Here is an 18,888-nt window from a genome sequence, read left to right as displayed (position 1 = left end):
ATAATGAGTTTAGTACAAGCCCACAAAAGCTTTATTTTGACCTCTCAATTTATTTGTAACATTTCTTGTTCCATTTATTGGGTAGGCCACTGATCAAGGTTAACCAAATGGAGTGCAGTCTCACTTTAATTAAAGCCAGTTGCTGAATGTGCCATATCATGGTACAGAGTGAGTACTGCTGCAATGTTCATCTTTATTCAAAATTTAAAATTTATCTATTTCATGAGTAGTACCATATTTAATATTTGGCATGAACATTACAAAATAAATATTGTCACAGAATTTTCTTCATTTTCCTTCTTTAATACTCCATATTTCCTTCATTTACAAACCTGAAAAGCTAAAATTCATACATGCACATTGGTACTTGCTTACAAAATACATGTATTATGAAGGCTGGAAGATGCCAAAGGTATCACCATCCATGTTACAGCTACTCAAGGGGAACAATGCCATATGCATGCACATGATCATGCTAAATTGCACTTGATTAACTTTGACCAGATATGCATCATGCTGTTTACCATATGCCAGCCACAAAATGCCAAATATTTACCATGCTAGGCCTTGGTGCACTAGGATTCAGATTGACTTTGGTGGAATTTGTGATAATCTCTACTACTATTTTGTGTAAGGATTGAGGCCTTGAAGAGAGGTGCATGACCAGAACCTTTTAGCCAAAAATCCCATTCTGGGGGATTTGTGTTTATCATGTTCTCTTGTAGAGAGATTGGTATGGACAATCATCTTGAGTTACAATATAAAGTCATTGGATAGAACCTTAGTTTACATCAGAAAGTAAAGAGTGTCTCTACTGCCGGAGCAAAAGGGATTGGCCTCATTGATTCATCAAAGGTGATCCTTTATAATTTGAGTAGACTTGAGGTTCTACAAAGATAAGGAGGCCAATAAGTTTATAAAATTGCTATAAATTTACATACAGCATCATCAACATTCAAGAGCAATGTCTGTATTCCTAAAACAAAATTAAATGATACAAGGGCAAACTGAACTTCATTCCTGCTATCTTTCAAATCATTCTGGCTGGATGACTCAGTTACTCACACAATGCTCAAGGCTGCCACAATCCCATCTGGATCAACTGTAGTCGTGTTCTAAACTGAAACATGTACGTATGTCAAAGCAAGTAAAAGGCACTCAAAAAGCTGCAACTTATTCAGTCTGCTTAGATGCCTATAGGCTATAAGTAAAAGCATGATTGCTTTTACAACTTATGATACAAAAGCCACAGTAAAAATCCTTCCGTCACATTGGTCACAATGTCCATAGATGAATGAGAACCAAGGGTAAAGAAGCTCCTCATTGTGAATAGCATGAAACAGCAGCCAGAAACTAGTGGCTGGACGAGATTGAAAAGTCATTGTCAAGCAAATGATCCAGGAACCATCGATTTCAACCTTCTAGGGAGATTCATCAAAATACAGCCACTTCTCTGAAAAATGAATAATATCCGCTACAGAATGCCAATTCTCTAATCTCTTTTCCCCTGTTTCAGTATAAAATTTTTATAAATTAAACTGAAGCATTTGGCATTCTTTAAAATTTTTGGCATAGATTTATTTTTTAAGGAGCATTTTTTAACCAAGCCGACTCATAGAGTAACTCCAAAATTTTAAAATTTCCCCATCTACATTATAAATCCTATTGGTTTTTAGAAATGGGTAAGATTTTGATTAGTACAGTACAGCTATCCAACCAAGTTTATCTTCTGACATTGAAGAGCCAATATGGAAAGCAACCTCCCATGCCTACATGTGTTTGTAAAAGTGGCGAGTTTGCTTTTATCTAATTGATTTAGGCCTGGACCCATAAAGATAGAACATGGTCGGATTTTCTGATTATATTCATGATAAATTAAGCATTCCAAGGGTGATTGATAGACATGACCATCTAAATAATGCACCCAAAAAGATCATCCACAGAATGATCAAATAAATTGAGACAATTCGTAGTCTTACCTGTTAGTATTTACACCATGATTTAATTCTGCATGCAATAATACTGAGGAGCCAGCTCAGATAACCACAAGTAATCGATTCTAGTTATGTTGCGGATGTATTTATGATTAGTTTGGACTAGTTCATTGAAAATAATACACTCTGGTTTAGCCTGGAATAACACAGATGAAGGGTGGATCTGCACCACCTGACCGCTTGCCAAAGCCCTGTCAATCAATCAGGTAAATATGAGAAATCTAATTAAAAACAGACCATTTTATATTAATCAAAAATACGAACATATGACAAGTGAAGGTCAAATATAGTGACAATCCATTAAAAAAAAAAAAAAAAAACCCTAAAGGAACACCCTCAAATAGTGAAGGTTGACTTCATTAAAGGGTTATAAACAGAAATGAAACCTTGAAGATTTGCTAAATGAATTTAAAATATCATTCATGTCAAGGTGACATCCAATACCTGTATGTTCCCTCAGGCTGCTTCAAAGCTGCATTGATGAAAAAGGAAGCAGCAAGGCATCTGCGGAACTGAAGCATGTCATCTCCACAAGAAGCCACACAAAGACCCATTTGTTCAACATGCCCTTGAATTTGACTACAACAAAGCACCTAACAAACTTAAGAACGCAGATTCGATGCAATGGAAACTATAACAGATCAGATAGTAAGTTCTGAAGGTTTGAGACCATTTGACAGAATATCATTTTGAAAACAAGACATAGGAAATTAGATATAAACCTGACAAGGATAATAGTAAACTGACCCGTGAATATCACGAGCATGCCTCAGAGAACGACTGTTGATAAAATTATCCTTACACCACTTCCTCAGAATTTTTTCACTCTTCTCCTTGCTAAGCCCTACCGTTTTCTTCTCTAAGAACTCATTTGATGCACGATATACATTAATCATAGTAAGGTGGTCTCCATCCGGACTTGAAAAGCATTTCGTTGCAGTTCTTGCCTGACCAACATAGAAATAACATGGAACTTTCAGCTGAAAGAACTATTGAGAAAAAGGGGAAGAGGGGGGGAGGGTGGGGTTCAATCACATCAAAGCAACAAGGAGCTGCAATAGTCCTCTCTAATATACACACAAAATAGCTGACAATAAATCCATATCAAAGAGTTCCATAAATGATTTAATCTGTAACTACATTCCACAATTCTTGCCAAGACTAATGTTCCTACTACTCATTGAAGTATTGAACTCCTACTCAACAGATGCACATAATATTACTGGGCCCTTCGGCTATATCTAGTAGCTTTACCAAACTGAACCATCAGAACTATAGATTGAAAATCTTGCTAATTATCACTTGCTTATGTTACTTAACATCTGGCTAATGCAAATAATATCAAGGCATTCATTCAGTCATTAAAGTATTATTGCCCAACTATAATACCAATGAGGAGATAATAAGGAATACTGTTAAAGATATTGAGTTTATGTTAATGTAAGAGGCCAAATTTAGTGTAGAGTCTGTCTAGGGCTAACCCTAGACTCTACTCCTACATAAATCCTATACTTCATCATATTCTAACAATGAAGCCATTAGGGCTTTACACGATGGACATAAGCCATCAGGCTGAACCACATAAACCCTCGTGTGTACTTGTTCTCTCTCTTTCTTGCTTGCTTCCACATTCTTCTATTTCATCTTTAATTTTAACATGGTATCAGAGCCACTTTCCTGTGGCCTTCAACTGCTTCCACTATTTCACAATCTTCGTCCTTTTGTTTCTCCAAAACCACAAATCTGAAAATCCTTCACAACTTCTCACAGCTGCCATCTCCATCCTATTTCTCGCAGGCCACAACTGTTTAAAATAATAATTATAAAAATGAAGTCATGATTCAAGATCTATGGGTCTATCTCATGCATCTGCATCGATTGCAATAGGCAAACATCACGTTGCTTTATGAGCAGTAGAGTCAATGAAGTTTTGGGCGTTTTATTACTCAACCTGTGGCCCTTTTATGGAATCTTACATTATGTGAATTCTCATAAGTCAATATCCTTGGGAAAGTTGAAAGAGAGAAGAACACAAGAGTTATGTGGTTCGGTCAACGGCCTACATCCACGAGATAAAGCCCTAGCAGCTACATCTTTTCTATATTCTCAATTATTTATACAATGAACCCTAGTAGGTTATATATAAGAGCTACGGTTACCCTATATGGGCTTACAATATGTTCGGCCTCTTGGGCCATTACATTAACACAAACCCAATATCTTTAACAAATACATTAGTTGATATGCACACATACCTCTTCTAACTTCTCACGAGGAGTGTAAAAAATAGATTCCACGGAAAGCATGGCAACAGTAATCAACATTTCTTCCAAGCAGTTGAACTGACTAGCCAGGATAAGAGCTTTGGCATAAATAGGGTCTAATGGTAGCCGAGCCATTTGATGGCCAACTGGATTTGACAGCTTACACTCATCTGTTAAAGCACCTAGCAAGTACAACTGCTCCAGTGATTTGACAATAGATGCCCTGCTCAAAAATGCAAAAGAATCATGTACCAATGGATATCGTTGAAAGATAATAAAGCAAAAAGAAAAAGAAGGGGGCCAGGGGGGTGGGGGTGGGGTGGGGAAGGAACAACATAACAGATTATAAAATGAAGATCACAAGAATAGCTACATGCCTTCTAGAAAACAATACAAATTCCAAGAGGTAGCAGCATTGAGAAACAGAGACTACCAAGCTAATGAGTTCTCTAGCACAAATTGCACCTCATCCCCTAAGAATGTGATGGAGGACAAAGTCATGGGTTCAAGACCCACTTGTTGCATTTTAACTTACCAATTAAAGAAAACTGAAAAAGAATCAAAAGACTGCCAAAGCATCTCACTGAAAGCCAGTTTTAAATACAAATATGAAGCCATTAATTACAGATGTGCACTTAAGTAATAATGATTCTCATAATAGTCAGCTACAACAAATCTGCAACTGCTGGAATCAACCCAAATACATTTTCACTCTATTTTACTTCCTGACATTTTACATACTTTTTCAAATGAATTAATAGGTTGGCTTGGGGTTTTTCTCAGATGGAGCTAACTAAGAAGATGCATACAGCCAAAAATAATCCAAGTCAAGTCTTAAATTTTAGGGGTTCAAGTCATCATAATACATAAACATGCACACACCCAAAAATGCTGAAATGTCTACAAATGTTTACCTTGATGGTTTCTCCATGAAGTCAAACCCAAGAATATCATCGACACCCAGAGCCTTGAGCTGCAAAATGACATTAGAGAGGTTGCACCGCTTGATCTCAGGCTTTGTTGAATCCTCAAGTTTCTCAAATTCACCCTCAGGGTAGAGACGAAAGCACTTTCCAGGTCCTTCACGCCCTGCACGTCCACTGCAGTAGGATATCAGTAGTCATCCTGGATTAATGTGCATAAACATCCTTCTAAGTTTCCATGGAATACCAATCTGACTGTGGGATCAGAACACCAAAAAAAAAAAAAAAAAAAAAAAAAAAAAAAGAGGAAGAAAGAGAGATAACCATATGCATGCATGAAGATGAAGATAATAAAAACAAGGTATACATGGCTGGTATCCAAATTCAAATTAATAGTACAACTACAAGTAATGAACTATGTCACAATTTTTTTGGCAAACAAAACCTTGTATTAATTGAAAGGAATTTCAATTGGTGACTACAGAGTACAGGTGTTGTTAAGATATAAGCAAGACCCTATTAAGTCAAACACTCAATTCATTGAGGCAACTGTTGTTATAACAAGCGTGGACCCATGATTAAGTGAAAAGAGAAGCAGAAGCTCAATTGGTGATGAAGATGGTTGTAAATTTAGTAAATAAGCATGCAAGATAAAATTAATCTCCAAGCAATTAAAAATCAGTTAAACCTTCTTCATGATCATCATACAAACTCAACTGCTCCAATATGCTTACCTCCTTTGAAGAGCTTGAGATTTAGACGTTGGAACAATGATCAAAGATTCCATCCCTTTGAGCGGATCATAGGAGCGTGCTTTTACAAATCCAGGATCTATAACATACTTGATTCCAGGTATAGTAACTGATGTCTCAGCAATGTTTGTTGCTAATATTACCTAAAAAACCAATGCATTGACAAGATTAAATTGTTAGTCAAAATGAAAAAAAGAAAAGAAAAAAAGACTAATTATTATGAACAGAATGACAAATTGGAAATAAAAAGGGGAGATTAAAAAAAAATTAAAAAAAAGAAGCTAGATTACCAACTGCAAGATTATCTAAAGACATTTCAAGTATAGTTGAGTCATTTATGCTTGGAACTATAACAGAGGGCTGAAAGAATTTCGAAATATATCATATTTTCATGGAGGGAGGAGGCACGGTGTCTAACCAATCAGTCTGTAGTTTTCACTACCATTTAAAAAAGAACATATAGTGTTGATCAGATATCATTACAAAACAGAAGTGGCTCTCACATTTAACAATGGAAAATTCAGTTGGCTGGCTAATTGACAAAGTTCAATTTATTTCTTCGGTCATAAGAATAAAATGTAGATAAGTTGTCATGTGTCAGTTTATTTGAAAAATTCATTCCCATAATGATTGGTGGAGTTTCATCAACAGGGCTATTGTGGCGATGGCTGTGCAAACCCTTAGAAGGCCAGACAATATAAAGATGGATAGAGTGATGGTGGCAATTGCAGCAGTTGGTAGTGACGGCCAATAGTGAAAGAAACAGTTACTCATAACAGCGAAGCAATAACAGAAGTGACAAAGGTGGCATATTGCTGTTATGCCATTAGTGGCAGCAGCAATGATAATGTAGAAAAAGGTTTAGAAAAGGTGGGCATCATGTTAGCTTTTTTGGATGTACTGCCAGCTGCAGAGGCAGCACTAATAGCAGCTAAAATGGTGCTGCGGCAAAGCTGGTAGGTGCTGTGTAGAAGAGTAAGTGGTGGTGACAGCAATTGCAGTGGTGATGGCGGCATTGATGGTACTAGAAAGGTGCTATTAACAATGTTAGTTAGCTAAGAAACACAAAAATGTAAAAAAAGAAAAAGACAGAGACCAATAATGGTTGAGGTAGTCACAATTGTGTTAAAATGGATGGTAACAGCGATGTTTTTTGGTAAAATCTATAGAAAATTAGAAATATTATAGAAGTTATCAGTGGGGTCAGGGATGCTGACAGTTTTGTTATCTGAGAATTCAAAAAAAAAATCACCCCAAGGGCAGACTGGCTGGTCTGCTCAATAAAGGAGTTCTACAACACAATGCTGTCTTGATGCGTAAACATTCTGGATGCCAAATGGCATTAGGCACAACAGCTATGGCTTACATTGAAATAGGATCAATGTTCACTGTCTAAAAAAATTATCACTTTTCCCAGATTCAGATAATTTAAAAGTATCATAGATATTTAAAATCAACGAGCATCAAATTAAATCTTTGCACAAGACACTAAATAAAAGCTGACATGCAACAGTAACCTTACGAAAACCGGTTGGAGCTGGTGCAAAAACTCGCATCTGCTTTTCTGATGGAAGAGCTGAAAATATGGGAGCAGTTAACAACTTTTGTCTTCCTTCAGGTAATTGTTGAAGTCGTTCCTTGATAAGCCTTTCAACAGATTCAATCTCTTCTTGCCCAGTCAAAAATACAAGTATGTCACCAGGGCCCTCCTCCAGATGAATCTACAAGATGAAAACATACGGGTATAATTTTAAAAGTCAAAATTTTAAAAAGCACAAACTAAAAATTGTTGTTGATTGGTGCTGCATGTGAAAAGCAAATAGGAAGACAGTTTTATTTTTTTGATAAGTAAAAAAAAAAAAAAACAGTTATTGTGTTATTGCTAAGGAGCTTTGGTTGCTAATTTTCAAAATCTTCTGGATCTCTTGGGTCAGAAAGCTTTTGGGCTGCTGGGGACAAAGCTTCAAATGACATCAAAGTCTTGATATGTGGAATGCTATACCTTTGTGCTTGATGTGGTGCATTTGGAGGAGAAAAATGCTAGGGAAAAGATTGGTTTCTGTTAAATTGTTCTTAATAACAATCTTCTGGATAGAACTTAACTCGTTTAAGTGATAGAATCAAATCAAAGAACACGGAAAGAATTTAAAAACATAAAAGTTAACAACTTAAGTAAATTATAAACAGCCTTGGTACAAAATTCGAATGCTTGATAATGCAAACAACCCTTTGTCAAGATCAAATAAAACTCAAATGACCAAAGAAACTCGGTGACAAAATTTGAATAACTTTCATGCAGAAGTTGGGCTAATTGAAAAAAAAGAAAAGCTATATAAGAACCTGGAATATGGTGATTAAGGCTGCATCTAAATAATCTGGCTCAGCATAATGAGTGTAAAAAATATCCACAGGAAATTGTCGACCCTGGATATGAACAGCTTTTGCACCACCAAAGTACTCAGAGAAACCACGTGCATCCAAGCTGGCAGACATGATGACTAACTTTAATGGAGGGAATTTGCTGCCTTGGCACTGCTTGAGAAAACTAATGGCCTGATCTTCATTATCTTTATCCAGCAAAGTGCGATCATTTGTCCTCTTGTTTTCAATATTAAGGCGGTCATTGGAAGTTTTTGACCTTGCTTTTTGCACATTTTTAAGCAAGCCCAGCAAAACATCAGTATGGACTGTCCTCTCATGGGCTTCATCAACAATAATCACCGAATACTTAGAGAGATATGGATCCAATAATGCTTCCCTGTGAATGCATCAAGACTCATATCAGTTCAAACATGAGAGTATCTCTGGGGATAGAAAGTCATATTGACAAACCCTTTTACAACTAAGCAAAAAATATGATATTTTGAACTTCCAGGCCAACTTCACACCACAATCCCTTTTTTTACCAAAAGCATTTCACAGGATTTTGAGTACTTAGTTAATCTCTTTTTTCCTTCTCATATTCCATGGCCTCATTTTCACCAATCCTTGGTTGATATATTCTCCCAATGAACTCACAAACTTTAATATATTATTTATGCTGGTGATAAATTAGTGTAATGAATTTTTTTTTGAAACCTGTGCTAGTTTATATTATGATTCACTATCTCCTTCATCAAATGATATAATATTTTCACATCTCTAGTAGCATCCAGGTCCTAACAATAGTACTACAAAACCAATATCCACACCAACTTTCCAAATCGAGACACCAGCCAACAAGCAACACAGTAATCAAAATACAGTTTCAAATTTTACTGTAACGACCCAAGGAAAAGTGCTAGCCACATCTGTGCTAGTCCTTTTGAGGTATAGGGCAAAAGTGACTAGTGCTTTTCCCTAGGTCATTACAATTACCACCATGAATCATAAAAAATTTCTGAATGCAGCTTCTAGGTGAAAATGTGACACAATGACAAGCAGGAAACCAAGTGGTGACACTTTTTTACCTCAATAGCAACCCATCTGTCATGTATTTGATCCTAGTCGAGCCAGAAGTCGTATCATCAAATCTAATGGAGTAGCCAACTCTTTGCCCCAACTGCACATCACATTCCTCAGCAACCCGTTTGGCGACGGTCACAGCAGCAACACGTCTAGGTTGAGTAATCCCAATAGTCCTCCCATCCCGACAAAATCCCGCATTAAATAGAAACTGTGGCAACTCTACAAAATAAAAACCACTGTATCATTTTTTTTTTATAAAAAAGAAAAGGCTTAAATATATAGTTGGTAACCCATGAGCAATTTAGTCCATATAAGTTTAAAGTGATCGCTTTTAGTCCTTTAAATTACGTGGCCAAACCAAAAACTGACACGTTATCATTCCATTAAAAACATTATATACTAAAAAGCAATCACTTTAAGTTTAAGCCATGTCCGGGAATAAAATCAATTACTTTAAAGTTTTTTCGCGAATAAAAGTGATCATTTTAAGTTTGTTGACTAAAGACAATCACTTTAAACTTTAGGAACTAAAATCGCTCTGTGTACTTTTGGGGGAAAAAAGACACAATACTAGGGACATGTCTTTTTTCACAACTTGCTAATGTGGTAAGTTGTGATTAGAGCAACATAACTTTCACATGGGTCCACCACTAACACCACTTTTATCATGCACCATTCACACAATATACCATTCATTGATAATAATAATAATAATCACCATGACATTCTTTCTAGACAAGTAAACTTACGGGTAGTTTTTCCACTTCCAGTTTCACCAACAATAATCACAGTATCATTCTTTCTCACCTCATCAACTAGCCTTTTCTCAACTAAGAAAACAAAAAACAACAACCCCATTAATAAGCAAAACCCAAAAACAAAGATTGAAACTTTAAACTAAAAAACAGCAAAAAAAAAAAAAAAAAAAAAAAAAAACCAGAAAGCAACAGTGTAATAAGTCAAATACCCGAAGCGATTGGAAGAGACTTTCTATGTTGTGCAATCTTTTGCTTCCTGCATTATAATTTTTATAAAAATTAAACCAAAAAAAGGGTCAATTTTTATTCGTTTATCTACAAAACATAATTGAAAGACTTAAACTTTATATATCCTTTTTTTTCTTTCTCGGAAATTTGAAGGAAAAACGCAAATTTTCTTAGCAACCAAACAGAAACTAAGCATTGGGGGAAAAAAAAAACCTGGAAAAGGGGTCAACTTTAGCTTCGTGGTTGGGGAACTTGCGGTTGAGTTGGTTAGGGTTTTCCGTAAAGTTTCTGAGACCTCCTTGCGCCATTGAAGGCATAGCGATTAAATATACCTTTTAGCACCAACACAATCAGAACCCCACGGACTCAAACGCCGATGCACACCGAGAGAGGCTGAGCGTGAGAGGAGGCTGTGTGTTCTGCGTGATGAAGACTGAAGAGAATGAGAAGAGAGATGGGGTTTAAAGTTGATGAAGCTCAGAGAGAGAGACACAGATTTTGCTTGTATAACGGTTTATAGGCTAATGCGCACCGTTTCAATAAAAATAAAATAAAATATTTCAAACTTTTTATAATATAATTTTACTTTTTATTATTATACCATAATTTAAAGTTAATTGAAATTTTGATAAAGAGTTTTACAATAATTTAAATACTTCTTAAAATATTTTATAAAAAATTATAGTTGATAAAATATATTAGATTTTTTATATTAAGCCATCTATATTTGTTATTTGAAAGTATTTTAAATTTAATAATTTTTTTAAGGAAACATAATGTATTTTATATTCAATTAGTATTATATAAGGTAGGATATTTTGTAAATAATATATTTTGTAAATAATATACGTCTTGAAAGACCTAAAGAAGAAGTATATTTAAGTACATGTATTTTTTTCTTCTATAAAAAAAAAAAGTAAATATATTGTCTATGTTAGAAAAAAGAAATACAAGACTTTAATAACGCTCAGAGGCTCTTCTATTTTGTTTGATAAAGATTAATAATTTGCATACATTATATTTGGAATTAATTCTTTTTTCAATTATTAAAAAAAAAAAATCTAAGGGTGTGATAAGTATTATGCGTGCAGGTGAAATAAATTTTTATCACACCTCTATATTTTTTTTATTGAAAAATTTAGTAATCCCAAATTATAATGGATACAAATTATTAACCTTTATCCAGCAAAATAAAAGAGCCTCTAAGCATGTGCGTAAGTGCGTGCTCAAAGACTAGTATTCCATAATTATCATTTGTTTTTTGCAATTTTATTAATGTAGTAATCAATTTATAGTGTTCATTGCACATGCATACACATTAAGCAATAGAAATTTCCTTGTCACAAATAGGGTGTACTAAAACCTTAAAAAATTGAACTAATTTTGAACAAATCACATGTAAGAATTGTAATAAAATTTTAGTAAAAATGGAAGCATGTGCTAAGTTTAGTCAATTGTAAGAGTTTGTAAAATAGAAGAAATAAGTTACACTTCTTAAATTATTAAATTATTAATTTAGGTAGAAGTTTTAAGAATATATATAGATTTAGGCTATGTTTGTTAAATCAATATGACGAAAATATAATTTAGAAAATGTCTAAATTTTATTTTCCATACTCATTTCTACATAAAATTAGATTAAATTAGTCAAACTCATTTGACACACTTTAAAACAAAATCATGCCTTTTTGTAAGGCCAAGTTCAAGTTGTAGTTAGCTAGAGTGCAAGGCCAATTGAATTGTGTCTAGTTACTCTTTATTAGACGCAAATTTTATTTTCCAACACTTTTTTTCTTTTTTTTTTAAGAAGGAAGTCTACTAATATTATTGGCCAAAATAGGCGAGGATAATAGAATAAAGGTGGGGGGGAGCATCCTCCAACCACACCAACAAACCTCTAACATGCCTAGTTAGGTTGTGAGCGACTTTGTTACCAAGCCAACGTACATGAGAAAATGAAATACAAACATTGGTATCTAAAGTGGATTTAGCCAAAGAAATAATGTGAAATACAAACATTGGTATATAATTTTACTTTCTATTATTATATCATAATTTAAAGTTAATTGAAAATTTGATAAAGAGTTTTATAATAATTTAAACCCTTCTTAAAATATTTTATAACAAATTATAGTTGATACAATACATTAGATTTTTTATATTAAGCCATCTATATTTGTTATTTGAAAGTATTTTAAATTTAGGAATTTTTTTAAGGAAACATAATGCATTTTATATTCAACTAGTATTATATAAGGTAAGATATTTTGTAAATAATATAATTTGTGGTTGAAATTTGTTCCCAGTATCTTACAAACAATTTACCCTTTATACGTCTTGAAAGACCTAAAGAGGAAGTATATTTAAGTACGTATATTTTTTTCTTCTATAAAAAAAGTAAATATATTGTTTATGTTAGAAAAAAGAAATACAAGACTTTAATAACGCTCAGAGACTCTTTTATTTTGTTGGATAAGGATAAATAATTTGCATCCAATATAATTTGGGATTACTACATTTTCCAATCACAAAAAAAAACCTAGAATGTGATGAGTATTATGTGTTTGTAGGTGAAATAAATTTTTATCACACCTCTATGTTTTTTTATTATTGGAAAATGTAATAATTTCAAATTATAATTGATGCAAATTATTAACCTTTATCCAACAAAATAGAAGAGCCTCTAAGGGAAAATTATTAGGTACTCCCAGAGTACCATAAATGTGTACTCCCCCCTTTTACATGAATGGTGGGTCCCACCATGAATTTAATTAGTGGGACTCACCATTCATGTAAGAGGAGGGAGTACGCATTTATGGTACTCCGGGAGTACACAATAATTTTCCGCCTCTAAGTATGTGCGTAAGCACGTACTCAAAGGCTAGTATTCCATAATTATCATATGTTTTTGGCAATTTTGTTAATGTAGTAATCAATTTATAGTGTTCATTGCACATGTGTACACATTAAGCAATATATATTTCCTTGTCACAAATAGGGTGTACTAAAACCTTAAAAATTTGAACTAATTTTGAACAAACCACATGAAAGAATTGTAATAATATGTGCAATTGTAATTAAATTTTAGTAAAAATGGAAGCATGTGCTAAGTTTAGTCGAGTAAGAGTTTGTAAAATAGAAGAAATAATTTACACTTCCTAAAATTATTAAACAATTATTTTAGGTAGAAGTTTTAAGAATATATATAGATTTAGGCTATGTTTGTTAAATCAATGTGACGAAAATATAATTTAGAAAATGTCTAAATTTTATTTTCCTTATTTCTACATAAAATTAAATTAAATTTGTCTGACTCATTTGACACACTTTAAAACAAAATCATGCCTTTTTGTAAGGCCAACTGGCCAAGTTCAAGTTGTAGTTAGCTAGAGTGCAAGGCCAATTGAATTGTGCCTAGAAGCAGTTTTTATTTTCCAACACCTAATTGGCTACCATCTAAAATATAAAATATACTTAACTAATAGTATTACTAAGTTAAAATTGTTAAAATCTATATCTATTCCTTTTTATCATCAATACTAAATTCAGTCCCATATTTATGGGCATATCTAAACTTTTTTTTTTTTTTTTTGTGTGTTTTTGTTTTTGTTTTTTGTGAAGTATAGAAAAAAATTACTTTATTTTTAAATGATTCATTTATCCAAACTTTTATTTACACCTCTTTCCTCAATTGTTTCTTATATTTTTTTAAGAGCAAATCCTGATTAATTGATGAGAGTAACTTATCTTTAATGCTAAAATTTTTAGCCACTTACTACACATCCATAACAAAGTCTCACAATTTTTTTGTTTTATTATTATTATTATTTTTGGCTAAAGGAAAGTGTAGGGGCACGATTTCGGGGCTAGACCCAAAAGGAAGATGATCCTGGCCCGAAAGTCCCTCAACAATGAATTTGTAGAGAGTAGGTTACAGAACTAGGTCTTCTACTAAGGAAACGCAGCTACGATCATGCCATGCAACCAGTTGGACATAAGGATATCCCTTCAAACCTTTGGAGTGATGATCCCGAGGGTTGTTCCATATACTTCTGTCTCTTTTCTCCCAATTGTCTTCCTTCTCTTCCTTCTCTATCTTTTTCTTTCCTCTGCTTCCAATCCCCTTTTCCATGGGGATCTCCCTCCCTTATATAGCATTCTTCCTGAGATCATGTCCCTACACTTGTCAGTCATCCGATTCTCCACTCGAGTGCCTGTCCCATAGGTCATCCTCCCTCCTTTCTGTGAGTTGCACTGGCCAAGATGATTCTGCGTTCCTGTCCCTTCCCCATTAATGCGGCTGGAAAAGTAGTTCCTTGGCATTTAATGCGGCAGTTGTGATTGTCTCCCCCCCTTCCTGAGTATCGCGCACTGTTTCTTCGTATTGGGTGAACTTTCGCCAGATATGGGGTGCAAATTGGACATTTACTTGGTGAGTCCGAGGAGATGTTCCTCCTCGGACGCGCCTTAGCAGGCCCGGCCCATCATGATTGGGACGGGATATCCTACGCCCATGCTTTTTCTTCTTTATCTTGGCTGGGCTTGGTACATGAGCTACGGCCCAACATCAACTGACAGACTTTACCCACCACAGAAAGGCTCTAGGATCCACTTAGATTTATTTTTTGGTGGTGTTGTATTTTTTATTTTTTATTTATTTTTATTATGGCAGTTATCAACTTTTGTTTATTCCTAAAATGTAGTTTTTTAATCCTAAAATTTACCCACTTTCTACACATCCAAAACAAAGTTAAAAAGAGCTTAAATTTAAAATTTAGCAACTACCTTTTTTTGTTTTATTATTATTATTATTATTATTATTATTAGGCTCCAGGATCCACGGTTTCTAATTTTTTTGTTGTTGTTGCTGTTGTTTTTATTTTATTTTATTTATTTATGGAAGTTATCAATTTTTGTATAATCCTAAAATTTAGTTTTTTAATCCTAAAAGTTAGCCACTTATTATACATCCATAACAAAAGTTAAAAAAAAACTTAAATTTAAAATTTAGCAACTACCTTTAAAATCAAGAAAATGTATGTAACATTTTTTATGGAGTAGTAAATTAATAATTAAAAAAAAAACTGTAAATTGAATCCCACATAGAATTATACAAATGATAAATATAGTTTCAATTACAAAAGAATTTTTTTTTTACAACAATTTCTTAGATAACAACCACTTAATGTGAGGTTTGAATCATACTATATAACTTATCTAATATTCCATTCTAATGCCTCTTCAGTGCAATCCAATAAAAGTGTGCATACATTAACCTGAGAGAGATAAAAGACTTAGGGTTAAATATAAGATTATCATTATTTTTAATAAACCAAGTATTTTAAATTTATAAAAAAGAAAAAGAAAAAGAAGAGGAACTTTATAAATGGAAACACTCTGAATGACTCTTTTTGTTCACAAACACGTTGAATGCCTTTGAATTAATCAACAATGATGGGAAAATGGATGGTTGATGAGGTTAACTTCTCCCATAACTTCTGTTGTTCTAAAAGAAAATAAGAAAATAGCCAAATGCTTCACAATCATCACAAGTAAACTACTCCAAAAGCATCAAAGGAGAGAAAAAAATGACTAAGTGCTTTTATATATATAAAGTTAATGTTAATCTGATTTATGCACAAGAGTTTATGCATTAGAGTTTGCAAATTGGTTGATTTCGAGAGAGTTATATTCTAATATGTTACTATTATTCTTTTATCCAAGTTATAGAGAATGAGCCTCTTATGTGGAGCTTATCCCTCATCTGTCATGTGTCTAAACAACTCAGCCAAAACCCCATATATGTTTCCATCCCTCATCTGTCATGTGTCTAAACAACTCAACCAAAACCCCATATATGTTTCCATATTGTGCATGCATTCTGTCCACAACAACAAAGATTTGGAATTTCTTTTCAATCTCAATCCAACTCATACCTGTTTCTTTTGCCACCCCATTTCTCTCATTCTCTTAGTAGTCCTTGCTCTCTCTTTCCATCTCCCATCGGAAGAAAATAGATAGTGGACAATAAAATTTAGGGTGCTGGGCTTTTAGGTGCTGCTGAAAAAACTGATTTGCAGCATATATTCCCATCTCTGAATCACCATGAATGCTACAAGAACCAAGCAATGCTTGTGAATTCTCAGGTAATCCATTAATAAAATGTTTTGCTTTAGTAAGAAGTCCTGCCCAACCCAACAAGTCAACAACACAAGCATGGTGTTCCTATCTTGGACTTAACCCATGATCTTTAGCCATGGATTCCAACAACTCCATGCCCCTTTCAACTAAGCCAACATGGCAGCAAGCATGGAGCAAGGAAAGAAATGTAACATCGGTTGGCTGTATGCATTCCAACCTCGTCTCTTCATACATTTATAGTGCCTTGGAGCCAGCCCGCAAGGACAAAAGATGCAATTAAGGAGTTCCATGAGACTGAGTTCCTTTGAGACATCAAACTGAAGACTTTGATCAGATCCTCCAAATCCCTGCACTTGGAGCAAATGTTTATAATTCCATTCCTAACAAAAGTATAATCACTAAAGTTCTATTTGATATGCATGAATACTTAGTTCTCCACAACCTCAATCTCTGTCTTGTTAGTTATACATAATTACTATCATAAAGTTGCCAACATTCTCCACAAACATCAGAAATGATAAACAGAACTGTACAGTGCAACAAAATTGAGGTGAGAAACTCTAACGACAGAGGACAAAACCCACTGCGAACTAAAATGAGAAAAGAGGAAAAAGATAAGGTAAGGGACCAAATCTAAAAAGAATTCACATACTCAAAATACATAAGGGTATATACAAGTAGGAACTCACTACTATCTCAGTTGCACCCTTTCAACAACTGTTCACTTTCCAATGCCAAGTTCTTATGCAGTGTCTCTTGTTCCATCGGAGATCCTACATTGCACTTATATTTAATAGAGGACTTAGAAGTTAGAACATGGATAGATGGCTAATGAAAAAAAACAAAGGATATCAGCTTATCACAAAACCTACTAAATCTAATACTTCACATAAATTGAAAAAATACTGTATCTTGCTTGTGGAAGCAAATAATAATAATAAGTTAATAGTAGTAAGATCATTTAGTCTTGGGGATCCAGGTAAAGAGGGGGGATTTGGGGAGAGTAATCAACAAAAACTGATAGTAGGATCAATGTGGAAGGATTATAGCTTAATTCTTACATCTTTGGCTACTGTTACGCCTCGTTTTCCAACCACAATAGGTTTCAAGAATTACAAGAGCAAGATGAAATAGAGGATCAAGAAAGAAGCATTACAGCTTAATTCTTACATCTAGTGAATGAAGCTTTATTTGATTTTGTAGGCATTTGAAGTGGAGTTTGAAATATATTTTTACTGGATTGCCCTCAAGTTTTTTTCCAATTAAACGTAAGGTTTAGGGATATTTCTGAATCACATAAAAGTCCAATCTAAAAATAAGAATTATTATGTGTACATATATATATATATAATTATAAATGTGGTGAAAATGAGATCACCTGTAATAAGAGATTTGATGGTTCAATTCCCACCTACACTAAAAACTGATTGGTGTTTTGATATGATGATAAAGAGCTATTATCAGTTATAGGTTGAACCTTTCTTTAAAAAAAAAGAAAAGAAAGGTTGGCAATTCTATTCTAGTTTATCAAAGATACAATGTACTAATATGTATTTCCAGCAGCAAACGTTTTGACTCTGAGGATAGCCCAAACCCACAAAATATTGGCATGGATAGCAATTAGCAAATCAATCAACTCAACTCCAAGTCAGCTAGATTGTTATTTGTCCAATTATATTAATATATACCAGTAGGTTATTGAACTTAGTAGATGAGCTAACAAACCACACGGATATTAACTTCTTTTTTTGCTAACATTGATACTAACTGCTTCTATGAGAACACTCATCCGAAGATCAATATGAATGACCATCTTTTGGAACTTAAAATGTAAACCAATGCAAATGAAAAGAAATGGCTAAATGCTTAAAATACACTTTACAGTCTTCAAGTTCGGAGTCAAATCTAAATCAGTCTAGTCGCTCTAATATGCCCCAATTATTACAACGATGTTAATTTAATGTGCAACTTTTGTTACAGTCTAGCCTGACTAAAACAATGCCTTTTTTTGTCCAAAGCAACATCATGCGTATGAGTTAAAAACAAAATTCTAGCCGATGTTGATAGACCACATTAATATTATTATAATATTCGAACGTGTAGATTATAAGTTTTCATAGTTGGAAGACTAATTTAGATGCAATCTCAAACTTCGAGGGTGTATAGTATTTAAGCCCCCAAAAAAAGATTTAAAACTTTGTACAAGCCATATGAATTTTTGTATATTTATTTTTTAAGATAACCCTCAACATCACACAGGGAAGTCAAAATACATAAAAGGTCACTTTTAGTTAAAACCTCTTTAAAATCTTTGGAGATATACATTTAAATTTATAAATTTGTAGTGACATTAAACTATGGAACTGTGGAGGGGAAAAGGC

At 33.8% G+C, this 18,888-nt stretch overlaps 1 protein-coding gene across 6 annotated transcripts; it reads right to left on the bottom strand.

Annotated features, from left to right (window-relative positions):
- Positions 1-841: 841 nt before the first annotated feature.
- LOC126719033 (pre-mRNA-splicing factor ATP-dependent RNA helicase DEAH10) lies at positions 842-10,840 on the bottom strand. 6 transcript variants are annotated; one of them, XM_050421563.1, is made up of 13 exons: positions 10,580-10,839; positions 10,348-10,394; positions 10,130-10,210; positions 9,383-9,599; positions 8,274-8,691; positions 7,451-7,654; positions 5,916-6,076; positions 5,173-5,358; positions 4,250-4,481; positions 2,717-2,941; positions 2,439-2,587; positions 1,980-2,185; positions 842-1,507 (listed from the first exon to the last, which is right to left on the bottom strand). In XM_050421563.1, exons 1-12 carry the CDS (start codon positions 10,681-10,683, stop codon positions 2,002-2,004), a joined length of 2,208 nt encoding a protein of 735 aa, XP_050277520.1. In that variant the 5' UTR covers positions 10,684-10,839; the 3' UTR covers positions 842-1,507; positions 1,980-2,001. The 6 variants fall into 6 exon arrangements, with proteins under 6 accessions (XP_050277520.1, XP_050277521.1, XP_050277522.1 ...); XM_050421564.1 differs by having other exon boundaries at positions 2,439-2,573; positions 2,742-2,941; positions 10,580-10,838; XM_050421565.1 differs by lacking the exon at positions 10,130-10,210.
- Between the last annotated feature and the right edge of the window lie 8,048 nt (positions 10,841-18,888).

This window comes from Quercus robur, chromosome 3 (assembly GCF_932294415.1).
Source record: "Quercus robur chromosome 3, dhQueRobu3.1, whole genome shotgun sequence".
In the NCBI taxonomy this organism is placed as follows: domain Eukaryota; kingdom Viridiplantae; phylum Streptophyta; class Magnoliopsida; order Fagales; family Fagaceae; genus Quercus; species Quercus robur.
The sequence above is the reverse complement of the archived record's forward strand: the minus strand, read 5'-3'. Positions and strand labels throughout refer to the sequence as shown.

Coding starts and splice junctions, on each gene's coding strand:
- LOC126719033 (XM_050421563.1), bottom strand. CDS start 10,683: ATGCCTTCAATGGCGCAAGGAGGTCTCAGAAACTTTACGGAAAACCCT. Junction 7,655..8,273: donor CCTTAATCACCATATTCCAG/GTTCTTATATAG, acceptor TTCATCTTGTAG/ATTCATCTGGAGGAGGGCCC. Junction 2,186..2,438: donor CAGCCTGAGGGAACATACAG/GTATTGGATGTC, acceptor ATTGATTGACAG/GGCTTTGGCAAGCGGTCAGG.